Source organism: Hyperolius riggenbachi, chromosome 4 (genome assembly GCF_040937935.1).
Source record: "Hyperolius riggenbachi isolate aHypRig1 chromosome 4, aHypRig1.pri, whole genome shotgun sequence".
Taxonomy (NCBI): Eukaryota; Metazoa; Chordata; class Amphibia; order Anura; family Hyperoliidae; genus Hyperolius; species Hyperolius riggenbachi.
Window position 1 is genome coordinate 474,103,341 of NC_090649.1, and position 17,529 is coordinate 474,120,869.

The following is a 17,529-nucleotide window of genomic DNA, read 5'->3' on the forward strand; positions in this document are numbered from 1 at the left end:
ATCTTGGATAAGTTGTTGCTGATCACAGATAGGCCCTCAGAATGAGGAATAGAAGTGTAAAGACTAGTGACGTCCATCGTGCAGAGGAGAATTGGAAGGTGAAAAGACCCAAAGCCAGATAGTTTAGCCAAAAAGTCAGTTGTGTCTAGCAAAAAAGACCGCATACCAGACACCCTGGGGCGAAGAACCTGATCAAGTAGAACAGCCAGTGATTGAAAGACAGAATTGGTGCCCGCCACAATAGGTCTACCTGGGGGGTGAACAAGAGACTTGTGGATTTTCGGAAGAACATAAAAAAGAGGAGTGAGAGGAAATGGGGTATGAAGAAAGTCATGCAATTGTTTAGAGATGATGCCAACCTCTAGTGCCCTTGCAATTAGACCATCAATCTCCAGCTTAATCGAAGTAGTAGGATCTCCTGAAAGTTTCAAATAGACACTCGTGTCATTCAGTTGTCGTAGGACCTCATCTCTGTAATCAGAGCTGTTCATAACCACCGTGGCCCCGCCTTTGTCGGCAGGCTTGATCACCAACCCTGGATTAGCACATAAGGACTTAAGAGCCTGAAACTCTTGTACGGGTAAATTACCATGGGTTGGGCGAACCGATCTGCTGACACTTTAGCATACACCCAGACCGAAATTGACCGGGTGGTCGACCAATTTGCCAATACCCATAGCAATATTTCAACTGACATTCCTTATTTAAAGAGACAGTTTGAGGACTTGGAGAAGAGAGTCATCGACTATAAACTACACTCAGATACCTTGGTTGAGTACCTAAGAGCTAAAAGAATACCGAGGGGACTAAGACTGAATATACGTCCTACTTTTTGTAGGAACAGCAAAGACTTTTGTGACAAATGGTTTAAGATCTTAAATAAATGTAGTCTGGATTTAATCACACTCACTGTCCAGGGTATCCAGAGTGAGATTGCACGATTGGAGTCCCTTGCATCTAATCTTAAAGCTAAACTTGGCACAGTTTTATCCAAAGACGACTTTACCATTTATATTGAAGTTCAGGACTCAGCAATTGAGGGGTATAAGCAGGAAATTCTGACCAAAAAATTAGACAAGTTTAGGAGGGACACCCTTGACTATCAGGGGGACCGAGTATATAGCTGGAGAGCAGACAGGCGACCATTACGCCGTCCACGAGTACCACACCAGGGCTCTAACTATCCTTCTGACAGTAGTTCAGGTGAGGGGACCTCAGGCTCACACGACCATTTTTTAGGACCTCAATCGAGGGGCCGAGGAGGAAGAGGAAAAGGACGAGGCGGGGCAGGAGGCGGCCCAGTAGACTCCAGGGTGACCAGGAGTCAGGTGCAGCAGAGGAACTAGTGGTCAATTTATCGGATTACACACTCACAGATCTTGAGACAAAGGTATTGGGGCGGGGCCTAGGTTTTGTCCCAACACACTCGGGGTCTCGTTTGGAACTTGATTGTGACCTCTTTAATTTTTTTAGGACCTTGAGAATTAAAGCCTTCTTTACTAACAAAGCAACGCCGAATAGATCTGCCGCAGGTGTCCAATTACTTCCTCCAGAGATAGATCTCATGATGTGCAGGGCTAAGAGTAAGTGGCTTCCGCCTACAACCTCTCACACAGTGGAAACTTTTATTCACTTGGTCCAGCGTGACCTTAACGATGTCGGGGGGCCGGATCGCCCAACCCATGGTAATTTACCCGTACAAGAGTTTCAGGCTCTTAAGTCCTTATGTGCTAATCCAGGGTTGGTGATCAAGCCTGCCGACAAAGGCGGGGCCACGGTGGTTATGAACAGCTCTGATTACAGAGATGAGGTCCTACGACAACTGAATGACACGAGTGTCTATTTGAAACTTTCAGGAGATCCTACTACTTCGATTAAGCTGGAGATTGATGGTCTAATTGCAAGGGCACTAGAGGTTGGCATCATCTCTAAACAATTGCATGACTTTCTTCATACCCCATTTCCTCTCACTCCTCTTTTTTATGTTCTTCCGAAAATCCACAAGTCTCTTGTTCACCCCCCAGGTAGACCTATTGTGGCGGGCACCAATTCTGTCTTTCAATCACTGGCTGTTCTACTTGATCAGGTTCTTCGCCCCAGGGTGTCTGGTATGCGGTCTTTTTTGCTAGACACAACTGACTTTTTGGCTAAACTATCTGGCTTTGGGTCTTTTCACCTTCCAATTCTCCTCTGCACGATGGACGTCACTAGTCTTTACACTTCTATTCCTCATTCTGAGGGCCTATCTGTGATCAGCAACAACTTATCCAAGATGAATCTGGATCCCGCTTTAACTGACTTTCTCCTACAGTTGTTACAACTTGTCCTCACGAAAAACTACTTTCGATTTGAAGATAGTTTCTATCAACAGCAACAGGGCACAGCAATGGGGAGCAATGTAGCCCCCAGCTATGCAAACCTCTTTATGAAGGCATTTGAGGTCCAATTTGTTTACACACATCCTTTGTACCTCAGCCATGCCCTGTGCTGGCTGAGGTACATTGATGACGTCTTCCTGATATGGACAGGTACCGAGGACTCTCTCCTCAGTTTCAAAAAGGATCTGGATAGTTCATTCCCCACTATTACTTTTAGTATGGATTATAGTTCATCAGAGGTCCATTTTTTGGACGTTTTAGTCACTGCTGAGGGGAATACACTACATACAGCTCCATACAGGAAGCCGACTGATAAAAATACTTACCTGTTGGCTAAGAGCTATCATCCACAGAGGCTTATAAAGGGATTGCCCTATAGCCAGCTCCTGAGACTTCGGAGAATCTCCTCCACGGACGAGGCCTTCTTTAGGGAGGCAGGGGTTATGTTGGAAAATTTTAGAAAGAGAGGATATAGCCATGATTTGTTAAACCAGGCTTTGGAGAAAGCGACTAGGCAGGACCGCACTTCTCTCCTCAAGAATAAACCTAAAATGAAATCTAAACGTATTCCTATGGTCCTAACATACTCACCTTTTTCATTGCAGGCCCAACAGATAGTCAGAAAGCATTGGCATGTACTGAGTAGCGATCCGGAGTTAGCGGAAACCTTTCATGATCAACCAATTTGCGCTTACCGACGTTCTAAGAATTTGAGGGACTCCCTTGTTCATGCCAGGAATACTAGTACATCAATACCGAGTCGGGCTACTTGGCTTGGCAGTTTGCAAAGACCAACGGGTATGTTCTCATGTGGACATTGTGCACAATGCAGTTATGTACAAAGGGGTCCTTCTTTTCCCCATCCACGCACGGGGGAGCGTATTATGCTTAAAGGGTTTGCCAATTGCTCTTCTAAATTTGTAGTGTATTGCCTGCTATGCCCGTGTGGCCGACTATATGTCGGACAGACTACCAGAGAGATTAGGACTAGGATAAGCGAGCACCGCAGCAACATTCGCTGCGGTGACATGGACTCACCTGTTGCACGCCACTTTTGGGAGGCAGGTCACAATGTAACTCAGTTGAGGTTTAGGGTGGTGGAGGAGGTGACCCCGTCATATAGGGGAGGTGATTTGGAACAAAAGTTGCTACAGAGAGAATTGTACTGGATCTATAAATTGGATAGCAAAGTACCTAATGGGATGAATGAGGATGTGGACCTATCACCATTCTTGAGATGAAGTATGTTGGCTTGGGGGTCGCTAGGTCAGTGTTAGGTGTGGTGACTTTAGTGTGCTTTGACTTCTCTGTAACTAACCATTATGACTGACCTTTCCCTTTAATATTCTGTCGACTTCCGGTTTTTTGATTCTAATTCTGGTTTTTATCCTTCTAGATATTGCCTGTATGTTTGAAGCTGGGATTCCCGGTCTCTGGACATCCTGTTGACAAGCTCTGAAGCCCCCGCTATTTGGACACTACGTTGCACTATGCTGATTATTGTTGCTTTTTGCTTCATGTATGGGATTAGAGTTAGCCGTAAACCCGGCACTGCTGCCCCGCTTGCGCATGTGCGGTGGCCATACTGGGGATGGCTGGCCTGTCTCCGGGTGGTTGGCCGCACGGGAAGCGGAGCTGCGGGGGACCGGAAGTGACGCATGGTGACTCGCGGCGTCTCACATGCGCCAGAGGGGCCGGCCCGGATGTCCAGAGCGGGAGGCATAGTAACATTCAGCTATTTAAGGTCTCACTAGGGCAGTATTCTTACAGCAGCCGGAAGGTCGTATATACTCTCTGACGAAGGACATTTCCGAAACAGCGCGCTGTCAGGGTATATTTCTGCTAAACATGGGGATACCATTATGATTGATTGCATTTGCTACTTTTTTGATATTGTCGCTTTGCTGTTTATTCATATAACTGTATGCATTTGAATTTCCCCATGTGTAATTGCTGCTAACCTCACCTGCTGTGGTGTATTACTATGGTGTCATTATTGTAACCTTGTAACACTTTGTGTGGCTATTTTGTATGGGCTACTTTTTCATCGATAAACTAATTTTGCATAGATCACTGTGTTGGTGTGCGAGTCTTTTATATATATTGTATTGATGTATGGCCTGTGATAGGCCTGTTTATCGACTCGGCACCCCCTGTTGTTAAGGTTTATTGCTATTTATATAGGTGTGCATACCTCATTTGTAAATACAACACTGAAGATGTGACACTTAGATACAATGTAATGCTTGGTGTGATTTGCCTTTTTAAAACAATAGGTACTTGCTATAATTCAGCTTAAAGTGGACATCCGTGGTTACCCACAATGCACTGCTACTGAATATGCAAATTATCTCTTTATGCACCTGAAGCCAGGCTAGCATCCAGAACTGGTGGCGTATAGCAAGCCTATAGCTTTACATTTTACACACCAACCACACATGTAGACAGCGTGTTTCGGACTGTTGGTCCTCCTCAGTACATGGCAGGGATGGATGTGTCTGTATGGGATAGGTGCTTGGACCAGCACAACTGAGTAACCAAGCAGCTCGGGGTGAACCAAACCACTAGGAAAGTATAGAGGACTAAAAGAGACCTTCTGTTTTAAAAAGGCAAATTCCACTAAGCACTGCTTATTAGTAGGAGGGCTTTTCAGGCTCTTTTAGTCCCTTATTCTTCCGTAGTGGTTCTGGGTCACCATGAGCTGCTTGGTTACTCTGTGATACAATGTAAAGTAATCCGTGTACAGCTTGTATGAGGGTGTAAATTTATTGTTCCATCAAAATAACTCAACACACAGCCCTAAGTGAAGATTTTCAAATTGTGCACAAAGTGTCAATGTTATGTATGCCCACCATTATTTTCCATCACTGCCTTAACCATCTTAGCGGTATGGACGAGCTCAGCTCGTCCATCACCGCCGATGGCTGCCGCTCAGGCCCTGCTGGGCCGATTTTGTTCAAATAAAGAGCAGCACACGCAGCCGGCACTTTGCCAGCCGCGTGTGCTGCCCGATCGCCGCCGCTCTGCGGCGATTCGCCGCGAGTAGCGGCGAAAGAGGGTCCCCCCAGCCGCCTGAGCCCAGCGTAGCCGGAACAAAAAGTTCCGGCCAGCGCTAAGGGCTGGATCGGAGGCGGCTGACGTCAGGACGTCGGCTGACGTCCATGACGTCACTCCGCTCGTCGCTATGGCGACGATCTAAACAAAACAAGGAAGGCCGCTCATTGCGGCCTTCCTTGTTTATTCTGGGCGCCGGAGGCGATCGGAAGAACGCCTCCGGAGCGCCCTCTAGTGGGCTTTCATGCAGCCAACTTTCAGTTGGCTGCATGAAATAGTTTTTTTTAAATTTAAAAAAAACCCTCCCGCAGCCGCCCTGGCGATCTTAATAGAACGCCAGGGTGGTTAAAGGGACTCCGAGCTCTGAAAAAAATGGAAAGTTGTACTCACCAGGGGCTTTTTCCAGCCCAGTGCTGGTCGGGAGGTCCCACGCCGGCGTCCTGGCTCCTCTCCTTCTCCCCGCTCCGGAATGGCTGGCAGGCCGCAGCCCGGGCGACACTCTCCCGAGTGTCGGGCTGCTTCTTCCGCATATGACGCGGATTACGTCACACGCCGGCCGCCTCGCGTCATCACGGCGGCCGGCGTGAAAGTACTGCGCATGCGCGCTTTGTTCGCGCATGCGCAGTACTTTCACGCCGGCCGCCGTGATGACGCGAGGCGGCCGGCGTGTGACGTAATCCGCGTCATATGCGGAAGAAGCAGCCCGACACTCGGGAGAGTGTCGCCCGGGCTTCGGCCTGCCAGCCATTCCGGAGCGGGGAGAAGGAGAGGAGCCAGGACGCCGGCGTGGGACCTCCCGACCAGCACTGGGCTGGAAAAAGCCCCTGGTGAGTACAACTTTCCATTTTTTTCAGAGCTCGGAGTCCCTTTAAAGAGGAACTCCAGTGAAAATAATGTAATAAAAAAGTGCTTAATTTTTACAATAATTATGTATAAATTATTTAGTCAGTGTTTGCCCATTGTAAAATCTTTTAAATCCCTGATTTACATTCTGACATTTATTACATGGAGACATTTTTACTGTTGGCAGGTGACGTAGCTGCTGCTTGCTGTTTTGGCAGTTGGAAACAGCTGTAAACAGCTATTTCCCACAATGCAACAAGGTTCACAGACAGGAAACTGCCAGGAGTACCACGGTCCTCAGAGTTTCTTGTGGGAGGGGTTTCACCACAATATCAGCCATACAGCACCCCCTGATGGTCTGTTTGTGAAAAGGAATAAATTTCTCATGTAAAAGGGGGTATCTGCTACTGATTGGGATAAAGTTCAATTCTTGGTCGGAGTTTCTCTTTAACTCTCTTGGGCATGAAGGTCACCAGAGCGTCACAGTTTGCCACTGGAATCCTCTTCCACTCCTCCAAGAAGAAGCTGGTTGATGTTAGATACCTTGCACTCCCCCATCCTCTGGTGGAGGATGCCCTACAGATGCTTAATAGGGTTTAGATCTGGAGACCTGCTTGGCCAGTCCAGCACCTTTACCCTCACTTTCTTTGGCAATGCAGTGGCCATCTTGGAGGTTTATTTGGTGTTGCTAGGGTTATGTCCCAGTTTCCGAAGGGAGGAGATCATGCTCTGCTTTACTATGTCACCGGACATGTATACAGTAAGGATCAAACTTTTTTCCACCACATCCCACAGATAAATCAGACCAGGCCACCGTTTTCCACAGTTTTGTGATCAAGTTCTGACATCCGTGTCCATTGTGTGTGCCTTCAGCAGTCAGGGTGGGCACTCTGAGTGGTCTGTGGCCTCACAGCCTGATATATGCAGCAAGCTGAGATGCGCTGTGTGTTCTGACGCCTTTCTCTCATGACTAGCATTAAGTTTGTCCACAAATTCCAGTACAAAAGCACTTCTAGGGGATTGGATCAGATGGGTTAGTTTTCCTTTCCCATATACCCCTCCCTTTAGATTGTAAGCCTCTGGCAGGGTCCTTCATCCCCTAGTGTAATCTACAGGATCATGTGCTCCTGTCCTATGACAGCCTGTACTTGTATTACTGTGCCTACCTAACCAGCCCATATTGCATGATCATGTATTTTGTACAATTTGCATGTATAACTTTGTTCTATGTGTATAACCCTATGTATGTCATCCTTGTATCATTGTATATATTTATTGTCCAGCGCTGCGTAATATGTTGGCGCTTTATAAATACAATAAATAATAATAATAATAATAATATGTGTCCGTGAGATTTGGGCTCCCATGACCCTATCACCAGTTCACAGAGTGTCCTTCCCTAGACCACTTTTATAGGTACTAACAACTGCATATCAGAACAGGAACACTCCACGAGACCTATCGGTTTGGAGATTTTCTGATCCAGTTGTCCAGCCACCATACTTTGATTCTTGTCAAACTCACTTAGGCCTCTTTCACACGAGAGGCTGAATACTGTGAATATACAGCTGTACTACCTGCCTGATCCGATGCACTAAGAGCTTGCTAGTGCTCAGCACAGACGGTGGAGAGGTGGCCATTGCATGAGTCACATCTAAGCCTAGCCTAGGCTGGATTTCAAGAAAGGCCATAAAGGCCTTGGTCTTGGGCAGTAAGAGACCAAGGGGCGGTGTTGCATATAAGCAGTTAGCCTGTCAAAACAATAATTCACAATCCCTACACATGCCCACTCCATTTCCCATGCACAGGGCAGTTTCTAGGCTAAATCGCACCCAGGGCGAGGGTGTAAAAATTGTGCCCCTTCCCACCCCACCCCCGTCAACTCGCACACTCTCACTCTTTAGGGACAGTCACACAGCCACAGGTCACAAGTAGATCTTCCTACTTACTAGTGACCAGCCGCTCATCCAGGAGGGACCAGGAAAACACAGACGCACAGAGCCCAGAAAGCCGACTCCTCCATGAGCGCCGCGCACTGACAGCCTGCAGTACCCCTACAGGACATCAGGTGTCATCACGCTGTGGTGGCGTGATGATGACTTGACTCAGGCAGCCCAGGAGGAGTCAATGAAGGTGATTGCGCTGGTAATCCTCTTCCATTTGGCTGCACCGCCCGTCACCAACTCTCCAGCGGTTATGTCCTGCCTGTGCCCACCTTCCAGTCTGCGCCCATGGCGACCGCCCTTCCCGCACTGCCCAAGAAACGGCCCTGCCCATGCAGACGGTGCCAAAACTCGCAGCACAAATATAGCCCTGGTACATGGCTGCCCCGCTTTGACTAAGTCTGCACACCACTGTGTCTGTGTACAGAGCAAGTGGCTACTGTACTGACAACTGGGGACAAACAGGTGGCTCAGTTTATTGTCCAGCGGAGTGAGAATGTAATGTTAACATGCCTTCTTTTTGCTCTCCTTTGCAGTGAATTCTACGAAATGCCGCAGTGTCCTATAGATAATGAAATCATAAAACTTCAAGAGGTAAGCTTGCCTTTATGTTGATGAATGAATCATTAAATATGGGTTTCTCCAAAGTTATATTTATTTATTTTTATATACTGTATGCCAACCAACCTCCCTACATTCTCGCGCACAATTCTGGCAGCTGCACTGAGCAACTGTTATTCAGTAAGTGCTTTTTCTAAAGGAAACCCTAAGAATCCCCCGTGAGGAGGTGGACTAGTCCGAAACCTGTCAGACATGTTTTACAACCTAAGTGACAAAAGAGAAATATGAATTTGCAGTGCATTATACGAATATTACTATACTAATTTACATTTTATACATATGAATATACATGCATTTAAAATGTATACAATTTTCAGTGTGAGTGGTCCTCTAAAGGGACCTGAGCACCATATTTGAATAAGAAACTAAATGCACCTCTCCTTAAAGGGAACCTAAACTGAGAGGGATATGGATGTTTCCTTTTAAACAATACCAGTTGCCTGGCAGTCCTGCTGATCTCTTTGGCTGCAGTAATGGCTGAATAACACCAGAAACAAGCATGCAGCTAATCCAGTCTGACTTCAGTCAGAGCACCTGATCTGCATGCTTGTTGAGGGGCTGTGGCTAAAAGTATTAGAGACACAGGATCAGCAGGAGAGCCAGGCAACCGGTATTTTTTAAATGGAAAAATCCATATACTTCTCAGTTTAGGTTCCCTTTAAGGGAAGTTTGTAAATGGTGTGTAATTTTGGGAGTGGCGACCGCTAAGCTGGCCAGCCACGCACCTCCTTATCACGCTCCGAAACCTGGGAGCATACTGTGCATGCGCAGTATGCGGAAATCGAAATCGGAGCTCCTGGCCAAGGGAGCATGGTCAGGGTGCGCGTGGCTCGGGGGCCGTGTATGCACAGTAGCTGATGACTGGCGGCGACCGGCCAGCTTTGCGGAGGTCACCGCTGCTGGCCGGAAGGACTTGGACCGATGTCGTGGGCACAGGATGACTCCAGGTGGCCGCAAGAAGCCCAGCTACAGGGGCGTAGCAATAGGGGGTGCAGAGGTAGCGACCGCATCGGGGCCCTTTGGCCAGAGGGGCCCCGAAGGGTCCACCCTCTATCACAGTATTAGCTCTCTGTTGGTCCTGTGCTGGTAATAATCACGTCTATAGATGCTTTGAATAGTAATAATCCTTAACAAACTGTTCCCCATCCCCTTCTTGCAACTATGACACTGTGGTTGTCCTTAGCAGGTTTTGGTGCGCCATATCAATTGTTATGTATAGAGTGCTTGGGGGGGCCCCATGTAAAACTTGCACCGGGGCCCACAGCTCCTTAGCTACGCCACTGCCCAGCTAAGTTAAAATCATTTTTTTATTTAGACTTAAAGAGAGTCTGAAGCCTTCTAAAAATCCTCTGTTTATTTGACATTTATCTTCAGCAATACCAGCAGTGCTAAAATGCTGCTGGGGCTGAACAATATTATTAAACTCCCCCAAATATCGGTGCAAAATTCCACAACTTTCCAAGTCGTGGATTTTGCTGCCCGGGGAGACAGAGCTTTGCGCTGTAGCTTTGCCTCTAACCCCTGCTGATCGCCGCCTCTCCCCGCCCCTCTCAGTGAAAGAAGACTGAGAGGGGCGGGGAGAGGTGGCGATCAGAGTAGAGACAGAGCTACAGCGCTAAGCTCTGCCTCTACCAGGAAGTGTTCCCCACATTCTGCCCCAGGGATAATGGGTGGTTTAATGACATCGTTCTGCCGCGGGAATGTGGCGTTTTAGCACTGCTGATATTGCTGAAGATAAATGTCAAATAAAAAGAGGATTTTTAGAAGGCTTCAGACTCTCGTTAAGGGCCAGTGCACACCAAAAACCTCTAGCAGATCTGCAAAATGCTAGAGGTTTTTGAAGCAGATTTCAGAGCGATTCTAGGCATGTTTTCTAAACACTAGCATTTTTCAGAGCGGTTTTCCACTTTCCTATACTTTACCTTTGAGACAGAAACGCCTCAGAAATCTAAAAAATGCTGCAGCCCCCGAGTTTGCGTTTGTGGAAAAAACGAGCCGCTCTGGTGTGCACCAGCCCATTCACTTTCATTAGCCAAGCGGTTTCCCCCCTGCAAGCGTTTTTAAAAAACGATCTTGCTCTGGTGTGCACCAGCCCTTAGTCTCCCTTTAATTGCCTTTAACAGGAATGGATTTTTCTGCAAGGTAAGAATGTCACAGTCATTCTTCTCATAACAAAAGTTTGCTTTCTTAAAACAGAAAGAATTTGCGATAATTCAGGTTGGAGTGAGCTTGAGATGTCTCCCAGTGCATCACTGCTGAATATATGCAATTAACCATTGTACCCTTAGAAGCTAAACACACCTCCAGAACCGCTGGAATGCAATGATGTGTCAGTTTGTTAATTTGTACAGAACCATAATAATCCAACATGCATACAGACTGTTTCGGATTGTTTGATCCTCATCAGTGCATGGCATGGATTAATTTGGCTCTATGCAGTAGGGCTTGTAACACCGAGAGGTACAGACTAACCAGCATGGTAAGGGGGCTTTTAGGACCATTGTAGCCCCTCACACACTCCAATGAGTTCTGGTTCACCATGAGCTTGCTGGTTAGTCTGTACCATTCTTCTCAGTGTCAGTTTATTACACATTTTTTTCTGTGACTACATACAGTCTGTTTGGTGACAGTAGAGTAGACAGGCAGACTAGCAGTCAGAAAGAACTATTGTATTCAAAGGGAGTTTCCTGTCAGGTCACATGGCCTGTTTCACCTCAGTCCTGTTCTGATAACATTCCAGAGCTGCCCTTTCCCATTGCCTGTGTGTGTTTATTGCAGTTTATCATGTTATTTTATGACAGTTACTAGCTGTTTAGTCACCTGATTTACCGATTGCTTGTTGCCCAGTGTGCACACACTCTGAAATAGGGATGCCTTTTCTCCAAATTTACTCTACAGATATTTAAAGACAATTGCTGCAAGCGAGAAGTCATGAACCTGTTGGTATATTGCAGAAACAGTCCCAGCTGTGACGTGAGGGTGACACTGGGGAGGTTCCAGGTGAGCACTGACCTATAATCCAGCCGTACAGCCTTTTTTTTTTTACATTTAAATGACACCCGAGGTGACGTGTTACATGAGATAGACATGTGTATGTACAGTGCCAAGCACACAAATAACTATGCCTAGTTTATTTTCTTCTTTTTCTGCCTGAAAGAGTTAAACATCAGGTATGCAAGTGACAGTTTCTCTCAAATCTGGACCAAGTCTGATTATAGCATAACCCTCACTGATAAGGAATGTCAACCATAAAACTCTTTCCTGGAAGAGAACAGCTTCTGAGGGCTCTTACACATTAGGGCAGATTTTCTGCGTTTCATTGCAACGGGTAAAGTTTGCATTACCCAAGGTAAAATGAAAGTCCATAGACTTTCATTTTAGCTTTCACATATAACGCTACGTTTTTGTGCGTTGCGTTACACTGCACCCAGGCGCAGTTTTTCGGCCGACGCTAGCTTTATGCGTTACAATGTTAGTCAATGTAAAACGCACACTATGCGCGTTTTTAAACCGTTAACGCAGGAAATCAGTCCCAGAATGCAACAGAGGAACAATGTAGAAAGTTGAAAACTAAAGGGAAAAAAAATTACCTGCGTTTTCCTATGTGCTGTAACGCATTGAAAACGCAGTGCAACGCATATTAAACCGCATACAACAAAACGTATGCTTTGAGCGTTCTCCAACGCAAGCTCTGATGTGAAAGAGCCCTGAGTGGTATTTTTAGGAAGTTACTGTGGAACATAAAAGAAAGAGAAAGAAAACCTATCAGAAATTATTGCCATGTAAAACAGTTTAAATTCAACCCTGGAGTCCGACCACCTCAATAGAGGTAAATTGAAGCACCAGAACCAAATCCACATCATATCTGAGTCCAAACGGAACCTAACCAGTTAGACCAAACCTCACTGAATTTTTATAGAGTAACTCTACGTTAAAAAATAGCTCTTCTAAAGGTTTGTACACAAGTTCAACAAAGCTCGCAACCATCCCAGCAGTGGCATGACCAACCACACAACCAAGACTATTTTTCGTGCACCAACAAACTGAACGGCCAACTCATTTGCATACTGAGTGCATAAGCGAAACGACTGACTGCATGATATGGCCGCATTCGAAACAAGTAGAAGTCGTTCAAATGACTTGTACACATGCATGGCCAACAACACGATATCAGCCCAACAATTGTGTGAGTTGATCCGCCAGTTGGATCAGGCAAACCGCCTGTTATCAGTTGCTCATCTAGTCGTTTGTCACATGTACACACGCCCAACTATCATCCAACAGACCAAGTTTGTATGATAGTTGGGCGGAATAGCTGCACACGTGTACAAGCCTTAAAGGTATACTTAAAGAGACACTGAAGTGAAAAAAAAAAATATGATATTATGATTTGTATGTGTAGTACAGCTCAGAAATAAAACATTAAGATCAGATACACCAGTGTAATTGTTTCCAGTACAGGAAGAGTTGAGAAACTCCAGTTGTTATCTCTATGCAAACAAGCCATTAAGCTCTCCGACTAAGTTAGTCATGGAGAGGGCTGTTATCTGACTTTTATTATCTCAACTGTTCCTGGACTATTTACTTTTCCTCTGGCAGAGGAGAGGTCATTACTTCACAGACTGCTCTGAAAGAATCATTTTGAATGCTGAGTGTTGTGTAATCTGCACATATTATAGAATAATGCAATGTTAGAAAAAACACTATATACCTGAAAATAAAAGTATGAGAATATTTTCTTTGCTGCTAATCTTCTAGTAATTATTCATACTACACAACCAATTCATTATATCATATATATTTTTTTTTCGCTTCAGTGTCTCTTTAAGCCCTGTAAAAAAAAAAAAAATTAGTTTTACTCACCTGGAGCTTCTGCCAGCCCCCTGCCGCTGCCCTGTGCCCTCGCAGTCACTCACAATTCTCCGGTCCCCCGCCGCCAGCTAGTTTCATTTCGCCAACAGGCCCTGCAGGCCTGGCCAAGTGTAGTCTTCTTCGCGTTCCCGTCCTCAATAGCGTCCTGCGCAGGACGCTGTTGCGGACAGGAACGCAAAGGAGACGCGTGGCCAGGCCTGCGCAGGAGCGGTGAGCCTGTCGGGCGAAAACAGGACTAGCTGGAGGCGTGGGACAGAAGGATCTGCGAGTGACTGCGAGGGCATGGGACGGCTGCAGGGGGCTGGTAGAAGCCCCAGGTGAGTAAAACTGATTTTTTTACAAGGCTTGAGTAACCCTTTTAGGGGAACTCTCCATTTAAAGACCTAATCCAATCATTTTATGTGGGGACTGTAGGTGTAATCCAGTATTTAGTAAGTAGTTGGCGTGCCAGATGTAGAATCTCAAAAACAAATTGTTTTATATACTTGCATGAAAAAGAATCAGGGACTATGTTAAGTTTTCATATCTTAAGCTGCCCATTAACGGTGCAATATTTTCCTCAGATGTCATCATTCGATCAGATTTTTACAATCAAATTGTACAGAAAACAGGCAATATGTGGAGAAGATTGACGTGAAACGATTCTAGAGATTGATTCTGAAATACAGAATTCTGTTGATCGGAATGTTGGAATTTATGATTGTATCTGAAGAAAGAAAATGGCTTAATTGGCCTGTTATAGGAGCACTCGACAATTACCTCCTGATTGCTTACGATCCCACAAATCTGATCGAATGATTGCATCTGAGGATAATATTGTACCATTAATGGGCAACTTTAGGGTCACTCACTAGAGAGCAGCCCATATAATCATTGAAGAATTTAATAATTTTCACCTAGTAGGCATTGACAATAGGGCATGACCATATCGTATGGAAGAAGGTTCATGTTTCTAGACCGCACTTGGGACAAAGTGCATGTGCAGGTTTGAATTGGACCATTACTACTCATGTTAGGAAGGCATTCATGTAAAAAAGGAGCCTGAAGAAAAAGGGCGCAGGAGATTGCCGCTAGTAGAATATCGGTCAAATTACTGATATTTTACTACTTAATTCCAAAAGTAAAAATATTGGTAATCTTTTCCGATATTTTACTATGTCTTAACCTAACCCTACTCTCACTCTGAATACTCCCTCTACCAATGCCTAACCCTAGGACCTCCCTGTACCGATGCCTAACCCTAGGACCTCCCTGTACCGATGTCTAACCCTAGGACCTCCCTGTACCGATGTCTAACCCTAGGACCTCCCTCTACTGATGCCTAACCCTAGGACCTCCCTCTACCGATGCCTAACCCTAAGACCTCCCTGTACCGATGCCTAACCCTAAGACCTCCCTCTACCGATGCCTAACCCTAAGACCTCCCTCTACCGATGCCTAACCCTAAGACTTCCCTCTACTGATGCCTAACCTTAAGACCCCCCTTTACATACAGTATGCCTAACACTAAGACCCCCCTCTACCGATGCCTAACCTTAGGACCTCCCTCTACCGATGCCTAACCCCAAGACCCCCCTCTACTGATGCCTAAACTTAAGACCTCCCTCTACCGATGCCTAACCCTAAGACCTCCCTGTACCGATGCCTAACCCCAAGACCTCCCTCTACTGATACCTAACCCTAAGCTCTCCCCCTACCAATGCCTAACCCTAAGACTTCCCTCTACTGATACCTAACCCTAAGATCTCCCCCTACCAATGCCTTACCCTAAGACTGCCCTCTACCGTTGCCCAACCCTAAGACCTCACTCGACCGTTGCCTAACCCTAAGACCTCCCTCGACCAATACATAACCATAAGACCTCCCTCTACCTATGCCTAACCCTTAACCACCCCCAGGTAATGCATAACGCTTAACATCCCGTGCCCGGCACCTAACGCATAACTGCCCTCCCCCCCAACCTTAACCTACCCTCCCCCCACCTTAATCTAACCCCCTTGCTGCAAAGCCACAATTTCCGCAAGGGCTCCTGCACCCTTTATTCCTGTTTCAGTTAGGAAGACACTATAAAGCACATAATTCAATCTGCAAAAGGGGTTGGGAAACCTTATTGACTCTTAATAAAGTCTCATCGCACACCTCAGATGTTATAGAACCTACGTCTTGCTTCCAAATTACTTTTTTGGAGTATGTTTTATGGTTAGCTCCTATACTTATCAATATCCTACATTCAGAGAGCCTATTCAGTTCTGGATGACTGTTCCCACAATAAGACATACCAGTACTTTGATACTTCAGTATGCTGCAATAGATTATAAGCGTAGTCCCACATCGTTCAATGCACACGTAGAAGAGATTCTTATATCTATAGTGATCCAGCCACTCATACACATTTTTTGGGGAGTAATTACACTCCCATCTCAGTAACCGCTGACAGTGATGGAAAACTGCTCTCCCTGTTAAGTGTATGGAAAGGCTCAGAGGATGAATAGTGTAAACATCAGTGTAATGCAACAAGCTAAAATACTTTAATTTTACAGAGATATATTGCTTGTATACAGTGGTTATATTAACTTATTATTCAGAGTACTATTAGAATTTGCCTTGCTTGGGCTGTAATAAAGCAATGCTTTATTTTTTGTGCCACAACAGAAAACTAATTGCAAGTCCAATCTTCCCATTGCAGGATCACCTTGCCCAGTGTTTGTATGAGGTGGTGCTATGCAGCAACATAGGCTGTCATGAAAAAGTCTGCAGGAAAGACCTGGAAACCCATCTACTGACACAGTGTGAACTGAGGGATGCAATGTGCCAATACTGCAGCAAGAGCATGACCTCCATCGATCTGCAGGTAAGAGATTTCTATACACATATCCTCTCTCCTCCTGTCTGACTCCAGTGGTTGCCTTTACTCCCTCTTAACATATCAGGGTCAGGGGAAGGTACTGCTGGCTTCTCCTGCTATAGTAGCTTGAGACTAGAGCTAGCCGCAGATCTTTCTGAGGGGGGCAGCAGAGGGGACCCTGAATATTGGTTTATGCTGCTACCTGAGCACATTACTTAGTGGACACTTTACATTGTTTTCTGGTGCCTCACAAAATCTCTTACAGTACAAGAAAGAAGGGCAAACATGGCCGGATTTCAGGCAAGGCCGTCCAAGGCCATGGCCTAGGGCACCAGGAAGCAAGGGGCAGGCTGGCACTTCCATGCAGTACAGTTGTCAAACATGTGAACTGCAGTGGTCAGGCAAATAACTGGGAATTGGGGGATGAAGGGGCAGCAAACGGGGGAAATACTTCTGTCTATGACCTGAGCTGCCAGTCACCATCACCACCAGCTGCTTTTCAAGTCCGACTCCGCCCTTTGCTTAGCTTTAACTTGGATTGGAGCCGCAGCATTAGAGGAGAGAGACAAGGAGTTGTGTAAATTGTCTGTGCTATGTCATTTAAAAATAGCACCACTAAGGTCTTAAAGGACAACTGAAGTGATAACAATATAGAGACTGCCATATTTATTTCTGTTTAAACAATGCTAGTTCCCTGGCTATCCTGCTGATCTATTTGGCTGCAGTAGTGTTTGAATCACACCAGAAACAAACATGCAGCTAATCTAGTCAGATCTGCTGCAGGCTTGTTCAGGGGCAATTGCTAAAAGTATTAGAGACAGAGGATCAGCAGGATAGCCAGGCAACTGGTATTGCTTAAAAGGAAATAAATATGGCAGCCTCCATATCCCCCTCACTTCAGTTGCCCTTTAAAGTGGACCCGAGATAAACTTTTACTCATTGCATAATTGTGTTCCTTTCATATACTTTATAG

The 17,529-nt window shown here is 45.8% G+C and overlaps 1 protein-coding gene across 1 annotated transcript in view; it reads left to right on the top strand.

The window, feature by feature from the left end:
* Nucleotides 1-17,529, top strand: part of TRAF5 (TNF receptor associated factor 5) — a 78,737-nt gene that overhangs the window by 34,078 nt on the left and 27,130 nt on the right. The window contains exons 3-5 of the mRNA XM_068279692.1: nucleotides 8,755-8,812; nucleotides 11,738-11,839; nucleotides 16,398-16,562. Of these exons, the coding sequence (XP_068135793.1) occupies nucleotides 8,755-8,812; nucleotides 11,738-11,839; nucleotides 16,398-16,562 (325 nt within the window). The remainder of the gene's footprint in view (nucleotides 1-8,754; nucleotides 8,813-11,737; nucleotides 11,840-16,397; nucleotides 16,563-17,529) is intronic.